Source organism: Ammodytes marinus (assembly GCF_949987685.1).
Source record: "Ammodytes marinus genome assembly, chromosome: 20".
Taxonomy (NCBI): Eukaryota; Metazoa; Chordata; class Actinopteri; order Uranoscopiformes; family Ammodytidae; genus Ammodytes; species Ammodytes marinus.
Window position 1 is genome coordinate 11,625,497 of NC_137224.1, and position 10,428 is coordinate 11,635,924.

The following is a 10,428-nucleotide window of genomic DNA, read 5'->3' on the forward strand; positions in this document are numbered from 1 at the left end:
TGTACCTGCACTGACATTTATAAACAATTACTTGCAGGTTACGGAGGACCGAGCAGAGGCTCAGACCCTCAAACTACCGAAGTAGTGACGCCCAGCGAAGCTGCTAAAGCACTCGGAAATGGTAAGAATTCTACATAGGAAGAGAATAGCGATGTTATGTACACAGAAACTAAAGCAGAATAAAAAACAAAATGTTTTAAAAACGTGTGTTTATAAAAATATTTTCTTTCAGAGGCTATGTTGGACCTGTTGGTTTTTTGTCATACAAGTCTCTGTCATGTGTCATTCCATTCCATTGGATTTTGGTTTTACATCTCCGTCTGGTTCTCAGGTTATGGCATGATACCAAATGGGAAAGGCATTAAGGGTGCAGGTGCGTCCAATGGAAAGGGCCCAAAAGGCGCAGTTCTCCTTCCAGAGCAGCCGAGTGCAGCTCCAGAGGAGAGCCTTGCACCTCATCACGCATTTACTCAAGGGTCAGCACCTGTTACTCCTGAGCCCACGAGCGGTATCCTTGTCATGGTGACACAAAGCAAATATCAAAAGATGCCCTCGCCTGTGACGCAGGGAAAAAGCTACAAGCAGACAGCAGAGATCCCTCAGGCTACACCAGAACCTGCACCAGCACCAGAGAATCCTGAACCTGAACCCACACCCTTGGGCCCACAGGTTACGGCTCAGGAGGCAACAGTGGTTTCTCAGACTGACCCAGCACCAGTTCTTCCTCAAGGCAAGTACCCTCAACCTGACATTTGAATAGACATTGCGCTAGGTGAATGCTCCTCTTAAGAGGCACAGACCGATTAGTAGATAGAACCACACGCTGAACATATTTTATATTAAACAAACATTCTATAAGTCCTCATTGCTAATGTTATTGGTATTTAAAAAATAAAAATAAAATATATATATATACAAAATCTTTGTTGCCTATGAAACCACTGATCAATTTCGCCTGGTCTTCATAGTTAGTTAACGTCTTAAAAGCATGTCAATATAGTTATACTTTATAAAAATATATTATTACAAACATGCCAGCATCCCATTATCTGTTTTAAGTCTACACTTCTTATAGGCACAGCTTGATATGTTTTATAGATATTCGTAGGATGATACTGAGGGGAGGGGGAGTTCTGTGTTCCAGAAATTCTGTGTATAACTGCAAGGCCGTCTCCACGGTGGGAGGGGCGGGGTTGTGGGATGTAGCTGAAACCAGGGGGAATGCTTGGTTGAGGGAGAAAAAAGAATTGGGTTGTTGCCAGGTTTCAGTGAGCAGAATAACGTTAACTTGGTAAGCATCAGTATACACTTTACATTATATTCAGAATGTTTTGCACTGGTGTACAACAAAGTGCCAGAATGTCACTGAACTAGATCATTTTACTGTAAACAATTACCAATATTTGTGTTAAACATTTGAAAACATCATCTGACTAAATTCTGCTCAGCGAGAAATTCACTTCTGTGTATAGCTGATGGAATTACATTTCCATTTCAGATTCATTGATAGCAAAAGAAATATATGCCTGGGAGAAAAAAGGCAAACTTTATATCATGAGGTTTTGCTATTTCATGCTTTGAATGTATACACATTCTGTTAATGCATTTTAACTCAGATGTTGAGGAAAAAGGACTGGAAGAATCTGGAGGCTTTTCATGTTATTGTTCTTAGGGGTAATGATTTGGAAATGATATGTATAAGTAATACTGATCAAATATATTATATGACCTCTAGGGTATGTGACCGGAAGCGCTTTGCCTGAGCAAACAGATGCTTTGGCAGAGGTTGTATTCGGGGTGGACAGCACTGGTGAAGCGGACGCTGCCCCTGAGAGCAGCACATCTCTGAAAACCAAAGCTGTTCCTGAAACAGTGGCAGCTACAAGCACAGGCAGCATCACCCCTGAAGAAGCGCTGGCTGTGGGTGTGCCAGAGATTGCACCGGAAGAAGCAATCTTCAAAAGTCAGCCTAAGGCGGGACCTGACAGGCATGGGGTTAAAGGTCTCCCTACAGGAGAAACAACAGGTAAACTAAATCTTGATTTGGGTGTGTTTTTAGCTGGTGCTTATGGTTATAATAGTTTACATTACTTATATGTTTTACCTATTTATGTCTGATGTTTACATTAACATTAACGTTTCCGGAAATATGTAAAGTAAATTTCTTGCTAAGAGTTGTATAAGATTATATCACTTTTAAATATATGCACTAAGTAAGTGCGTTATTCTGCCCCTTGATATTTATTATCCTAATCGTTTTAACTAATGCATTCAATGCATGTCAAAAGTGTAACCCATTGATATTTTAACACTTAAAGGAGAGGTTGTACCTGGAACATTTCCAACAAAGCCCTATTCAATCACCATGTCCATTTGATTTTCAGAGAGCGGAGGACAAGGTGCAAACTCCAAGGGACAGGGAGCTAAAGCTGCCAAACCTGGTAAAATAACATTTCTCTCTTTTCTTTGAACAACAGATAATCTGAGAGCTGAACTTCCAGTCTCTTACAACATTGGTGATTGCTCAGCTTTTAATGTAGCCCCATCATTACCTCATCATTTATGCAGTATTTGTCTTAATGATCATGATAATGAATACCTGAAAAAAAGAGTGCCATTCTAAATAAAGCATTATTGTAATGTTACTACTGATGCTAAAATGTCAATTGCTAAAATTTTACTAATGATTAAAGAGTGATTCATTTGTTGGTAATTAGTGTCTGCCTAATCTATTAGAACATAATAGCATCTAATGAGTCCAAATACATAAACAAGATTGTGTGTGTATGTGTGGTTCCACCCAATAAACTCCTTATTCCTATAACATTACACTAATACAAAGTCTGCTTGTATTGTGCCGGTAAACATGTTTAATTGGCATTTTAGACTGTGGACCATCAGGACTACCAAATGGACAATGGATGAAAATACCCAGACCAGGTAAACTGAGAGTATTACATGTTAACACCGATGATGTGTATGATCACCAGGGTGAAGGGAAGTTAAACTTAATGTTAACCCACCGATGAGCAGTTAATGAAAACTTAGAGCACACATTGTTTTGTCATTTAAGGTTATAATACAGGTGCTGGAGCATCCTCTGGCACAAACACAAAAGGTATTTGTACACCAGTATCTCTGTTCATGACATCACACAGTGTCTTATCACACATACAACAATACTTATTGTTTATCCTTTTCATTGTGATTCTTTAATTTGTTTTGAGGTTACGGAGCAGGAGCTGGTGTACCAAACGGATTTGGTGCCAGACCCAATGGTAAATCTCCTCTAGTCTTCATTCATTTTAGATGTTCATGTGAAGCATTTTGCAGATGATAAACGATTGACTGATTTGATAATTATGTAGAAGGAGAAATAACTGCAGCTCTGATCACGGTTATACGATGTCATTGTTTAGGATATGGTGCCAGTGCAGGGGTATATTCCAATGGAGGAGCAGCTCAGGGAAACAAACCAGGTAAAAAAAAGTCTGATATAGTGGCTTATTTGTTTATGAGCTGAATAAACATTTGACCTTTTTTCCTATTCTGATGTACCATCAAACTATTTAAAAATATCTACTGAGACATTTGGAAGAGGATGATGATCTCTGCTTCAGGCCAAGCAATAAATGGTTCATTTTAAGTTTTGTCTATCCAAAGGTTACGGAGCAGGAGCCTACGCTGTCCCTGGAGTTGGCAATGGATATGGAGCTGGTGAGATTTACTGTCAATATAAACACACAGTTGAGACTCTTTCATTTTTGTATTCTTTCGTTTACAAGGATTCAGATGTGATTTTCAAAATACCTTTTGGTTATTATGTGTGCAGGATTTGGATATCCTTATGCAAGGAATCATCAGCAACCTAGTGAGTGTCAAACCAATTTAACTCATATAAACATAGGACTAGTTACAATTTCAAATGTGATGATTGTTCTGTATGCCCCCAGGTTACGGACAAGGAGCATACCCAGGAGCTGGATATGGAAATGGAAATTCATATGGAGGTGCATTTTAAAAGGATAAGCTTTTAACATGGTCTTTAAAATTCAACTAACAACTATTGTGAGCTTTACTTAAATTCTTCCATTTGTTTCTCTGGAAATGCAGGTCTGGGTAGGGCAGGCAAGTCAAGACAAGGTAGGCTTTGCTGTTTACATACATCTGGAATATTATTATAGGCCTTTTAGCTCATCTTTTCAGAGCACTGAGGAAGTTTATGGTTATTTGTTTGCAGGATATGGAAATGGCTATGGTGCTGGTGTACAACCTGAACCTGCAAGTATGTATCCTTTTATATGAAATTGTATTTAATTTCAGAAAATCTCATTTGCTAGTTTTGTGTGTGTCAACATTTATCTTATTTTCCAGGTCTTGGCCAAGCAGCTTATGGTCAGATATCAGGTATGATATTGATGGTGGATGAGGGTACTGTTAAAGATTAATATAACATAAGGGTCAATTAGCCTATCAAGACATGGGGACTAAAACTATGAAAATAATCCATTATTGTCCAATTTACTGTTGATTCTGCAGGTGGTGCCAAACAGACTCCTTACAATGGAGCCCCAGTGGTTCCTGTTGGACTAGACGGTAAGATTATGGTCCAGGTTCTAAGTGTATTTGCATTCTCTTCAGTAATCTGAGGAGGTAATGTCAGAAACAGCCATGTTCTTAATACTATACAGCCATGGACAAAAGTGTTGGCACCCCTGGAATTCTGTCAGATAATGCACCTGCAATCGCTTTCTGTATCCAACAATACATTTTCTACACCTCTCCACTGGAATTTTGGACCATTCTTCCTTTGCCATCTGCTCCAGGTCGCTCAGGTTTGAAGGGTGCCTCCTCCGAACAGCTGTTTTCAGATCTCCCCACAGGTGTTCTATGGGATTCAGATCTGGACTCATTTCTGTTCACTTCAGAAATATCCAGCACTTTCTCTTAAATCCTTTCTGAGTGCTTTTTGAAGTATACTTTGGGTCATTGTCCTGCTTGAAGACCCATGACCTATGAGGGAGACCCATCTCTCTGACCTTGGGCCTTACATTGCTCTCCAAAATTATTTGATAGTCCTTGGATTTCATGATTTCATGCACACAGTCAAGGAGTCCTGTGCCAGAGGCAGCAAAGCATTCCCAAAACATATTTGAACCTCCACCATGTTCGATTGATGACTTTTACCAAATAAATTATATCCGATTTGGCTTTTTGTCTATTCGCTTTTGTGTTTGTTTTTTCATTGCAAACAAATTACATAAACATATTAATGCCAAAATATTTGTACTTGCAAACTTTTTCTGGAAGAAGCAGTGCATTGTCTGACAGAATTCCAGGGGTGCCAACACTTTTGTCTGTGACTGTACATGAAATTAGGGTATTCATCTCAAGGTGTATAGGTCAATAAGTCAAAATACACCAACATTTCCTGTGAACTTGTGCAGGAATGAGCCAATCTGAGCCCCAGTATGCGGGACTTGGTCCAAATGGAAAATTAGGCAGCATGTTTGGCGGTATGTATATCTTAATTTCTTGCAAATCTTTATTTATACAAGAAACATATTTTTTTTTATGCAACACACCAAAATTGTCTCCAATGTTTCAGGAATGGGCAGCTTGCCTTATGCAGGTCAGACTCAGGGAATGGGTGCAGAGAAGTCGAGCAAAAAGTATGGTGAGTGCTCGTTGGGTGGTATTCTATCACTACACTGTAATGTCGCTTGGAAAGGGGGTTTGGGTTTAAATTGGAAATTAATCATGTGCCTACTTACTTTATACTCTCGTCACCCATTGTTCACCTCAATTTAGGCATTGGTGGGTTGCAGTTTGGTGGACATCCCCTCAGTTCAGGCACTCCCGGAGCAGGAAATTATGGTATGTTGTTATTGCACTATTCAATATGAGCATGCATGGTCAGTTTTATGAGTCCATGTGTGTCCTAACTGTCTAATTTCTATCCAGGATATGGTGGAAGCCCATACGGACCTGCTGCTAACAGAAAATCAACTGGAAAATATGGTAAAAACAAGCAGTTATGTACAGTCCCCTCCATAAGTATCGGAACGGTGAGGCCAATTCCTTTATTTTTGCTGTAGACTGGAAACATTTGGGTTTGACACCAAAATATGAATATGAGACAATGGATCAACATTTAAGCTTTCATTTCCAGGTATTTACATCTGGATCTGATACACAACTGAGAAGATAGCATTATTTGTAAAGGAACACCACATTTTTAGGTGAGCAAAAGTATTGGAACAGAAATGTATTAAAGTACATTAAAGTGAATAAGACTTAATATTTTGTTGCAAATCCTTCACCTGCAATAACTGCATCAAGCCTGTGACCCATTGACATAACAAAACTTTTGCATTCTTCTTTTGTGATGCTTTTCCAGGCCTTTACCGCAGCCTCATTCAGTTGCTGTTTGTTTTGGGGGGTTACACCCTTCGGTCTCCTCTTTAGCAGGTAAAATGCATGCTCTATAGGGTTTAAGTCTGGAGATTGACTTGGCCAGTCTAAAACCTTCCATTTCTTGTCCCTGATTAACTCCTTTGTTGTTTTTGCATTTTTTTTGGGTCATTACCTTGCTGCATGATGAAGGATCTTCCAATCAGTTTGGTTGATTCTTTCTTTAAATTGGCAGACAGAATGTTTCTGTAGACTTCTAAGTTCATTTTGCTGCTGCCATCATGTGTTCCTGTGTTGTTGTCAAGATGAACCTTTACCAAAGTGATGGAAAGGCTAAAGTTTGGGGAAAGAAAGGATCTGCTCATGACCCCAAGCATACAAGCTCATCTGTGAAACATGTCATGGCTTGGGCTTGCATGGCTTCTTCTCGGATGGGCTCATTAATCTTCATTGATGATGTAACACATGATGGCAACAGCTAAATGAACTCAGAAGTTTACACAAACATTTTGTCTGCCAATTTAAAGAAAGATGCAACCAAACTGATTGGAAGATCCTTCATAATGCAGCAAGATAATGACCCAAAACACTGCAAAAACAACAAAGGAGTTAATCAGGGTCAAGAAATGGAAGGTTTTAGACTAGTCAAGTCAATCTCCAGACTTAATTGCTATAGAGCATGCATGTTACCTGCTAAAGAGGAGACTGAAGAGAGTAAACAAACGTCAACTGAATAAGGCTGCGGTGAAAGCCTGGAAAAGCATAAAAAAAGAAGGATTCAAAAGTTTTGTGATGTCAATGGGTCACAGGCTTGATGCAGTTATTGCAGGTGAAGGTTTTGCAACAAAATATTAAGTCATATTCACTTTAATTTATTTTAAGTCTATCTGTTCCAATACTTTTGCTCACCTTAAAATGTGGTGTTCCTTTACAAATAATGCTATCTTCTCAGTTGTGTATCAGATCCAGATGTGAATACCTGGAAATGAAAGCTGAAATGTTGATCTATTGTCCCATATTCATATTTTGGTGTCAAACCCAAATGTTTCCTGTCTAAAGCAAAAATAAAGGAATTGGCCTCACTGTTCCGATACTTATGGAGGGGACTGTATGTTGCATGTTGAATTAATGTGCAGTTCAATGAATATTGTTATAGTATGTTATGGTATTAAAGTGGGAAGCAAGCATATACTAATGCTGTCATGTTGATGCAAGCAAACAAAAGAGCTTAAGATATGTATGATAATATTGATTCAAAATCCCTGCAGGTGGTCTTGGTGCCGGCATGGGAGGAGATCTTGCCCCCGGAAATTATGGTCAGTGTGATGGGACAAAAAGCAGTTTGCTGTGTAATATGTGTTTTGACTATAGTACTTGAAATACAAACACTAATAGGCTAATTAAATGAAATCTAAAATCAACACTTGAATATGAAAATACTTCTGATGAGCATCCATTTAATGCTTTTTTCCCTCCATCTCTGATCAGGATACGGTGGGTTCCCCATTCATGGGCAGCCTCTTGGACACGGCAGTAACGGAAATATAGCTGGCAAATATGGTGAATAATAAGCTGTTAGCTCTTGCTTTGATTTGTCATTGTCCTGTAAAAGTTCACACCTTAACCTTTTTTTTATTTTATCCAAATTTTTCTCAATTTCCTTTACAGGTTATGGAAGAATGCCATATCAAGCTCAACCTGCTGGATTGGCCCCAGAGGCCGTATCTACTGGACAATATGGTAAAAAATGTAAAGGAAAAATACTCTATTCTTAGTTAGTTAGCTGCTGGCTTTAGCTTTATATTTATTGTACAAGAAACCTAATATAAGGCTTGAAAAAGGGAGAAACAGCTAACCTGTCTTGTTTGATTGATCTTGTGGTATTGATAATCGAATTCGAGGCTAGCTCAAAACGCAAGAAAGCAAATACCTGGTTTTCGAAGATATCTTTAAATGATCAGGCAATGAAAATATAAATTATGAATTTTTTATTGTAATAAAAAATGTTGCCCTTCAGATTTGAGTCAAAACCATAGGTTTTGTAGACAGGCATACTCACAACAGTGTGACAACAGCCTGTATGAATTTGTTATTTCTTTTTTATTTATTTATACATTCCTATTTTTTCTTCAGCTCCTGCTGCGTCATCGTATCAGCCCGAAGCTCTTGGACTTGGACAGAATGGAAAATCAACGGGCATTTACGGTGAGATTCAGCAAACATCACAGCTAACCTCCTAATGATTTTTTTTATTTTTATTGGTTTAATTTGTCATCTCTGTGTTTACCAACTGCTAAGGTGGTAGTGAAGTTCCCTTTGCACCACAAGCCTCTGGGAAATATGGTACAGTACATCCTTTTATCTGTTATTGTTGTCCCAATCAATCACTTCCTCTGCTTGTTTACTGATTTGACTCACGTCCATCTGTCAACAGTAAATCAGGGACAATACCAGTCACAGCCACTTGAAACTGCACCTGAAGGCAGATATGCTGGAGAATATGGTATTTTGTCATTTTTCCCTCTAATTATCAGACCAGATAGAAATGTATAAAGACATTTCAAATGAATGCTTTATATCTTAAACAGATACAGCTGGTGTACCTTACGAGCCCCTGCCTATTGAGCCAGATTCAGCTGGAAAATCCTACAGTATGTCAGAGAAAGAGTCACACCACGAATATACTGTTGAGCCAAATATCTCTTTGCTTCATGTTTTTTTAACTCCTGATTTGTTAGTGAATGGAGAGGCACCGACTCCAACTATTGCAGTCGAAGGCGAGGGGAAGTCCATTGATAGATACGGTAGGTAAAGTGTGTATTTCTGCATGCTTGTCTTTTGCGGCTCCATTGCATTTTGGTAACGTTAACTGTTTTTCACTTTCAGAAAATGAAGGCTATATAAATGGACAAGTGCAGCCAGAAGGTAAAACATGGGAGCACACAGTGCATTGACAATTAAAGAAAAACTGGTCCACAATTCACCTAATTTTGTTCCTGTATTTTCCCCATTTACTGCTCTCCCTCCTTAGTTGTTGCATTTCCTGCAGCTGCCACTCCCAGCCCCTCTTTCGCCTACCCCTCCGCTCCATCCTATCTGCATCTAGAGTCGGCCTTCACCCCTGATGTGGTGCCTGGAACGGATGTAGAGGACCTGCCCAACCCCGCAAGCACTGAAAGCCTCACCTTTGACTACGCACCTTCTACAGAAATGCAGGGCGTGGCTCGGGTGCCAGAGCAACCTGATGACTTGCCTCAACAGCAGCTGCCACGTCAGATACACATTCAGCAGCATCTCAAACTGCATTTTCACCAACAGGGAAAGTCCAGGGAAACTCCTAGCCTGTCCAAAGGTAACACAATATGCCCACCAGCACCTCCAAAGCAAACAAATTTACAAGTGCTATGAGGAACATTCTGATGATCATAAATTACATGTAACAGCAAACGAGACCATCAGTGCAAAGAATGCTATTTCTTTTTAGTTTGTCATGGGTACGCTCACCCAGGAGCAACAGCTGGCGTATTAAAACACTACCGCTTTTGTACAAAGGGGGTGGTAGAAACACAAACTGAAAGTTACTTGTAGCACCTTGTTTTGTAAAACTGTTGCATTCTTTCTATTCTTTGTCTCCAGAAGCAAAGAAAGGCAGGTTTGACTTAAGTGGCTTCTTTGGGAATAGTGGCTATCAAGGTAAGAGCACACGACTCAATCTTTAAAAAAAATATATATTTTCAGTGCTTAACTTTTTGCCTGCCATCCTACTCACCTCCTACTGCCTTGTTGTCTCCACACAGGTTAATCTTGCCGCAAATGCCAAGTATAATCTCTTCTTCCATTGTATAATATTTGCAGATTGTTTTCTAATTGTATATTATTTTTATTTTCTTCTGCCTGTTGAGTAGTCCTGATATGTTTTGTGTTTGTTTGTGCAGATAAAACATCTTTTAAAATTTTTTATTGGTCAGTTTTTCTGTTTATGTATATTTGTGTAGCCTATGCGTAACGCATTAC

The 10,428-nt window shown here is 39.2% G+C and overlaps 1 protein-coding gene across 1 annotated transcript; it reads left to right on the plus strand.

Annotated features, from left to right (window-relative positions):
- Positions 1-5,449: 5,449 nt before the first annotated feature.
- cmn (calymmin) lies at positions 5,450-10,216 on the plus strand (the record flags this gene model as incomplete). Its single annotated transcript, XM_080048475.1, has 13 exons — positions 5,450-5,516; positions 5,609-5,677; positions 5,812-5,877; positions 5,965-6,021; positions 7,683-7,730; positions 7,903-7,974; positions 8,083-8,154; positions 8,548-8,619; positions 8,713-8,757; positions 8,849-8,917; positions 9,446-9,766; positions 10,051-10,107; positions 10,212-10,216. The coding sequence occupies 13 exons, from the start codon at positions 5,450-5,452 to the stop codon at positions 10,214-10,216; spliced, it is 1,020 nt and encodes a 339-aa protein (XP_079904601.1).
- Positions 10,217-10,428: the final 212 nt, after the last annotated feature.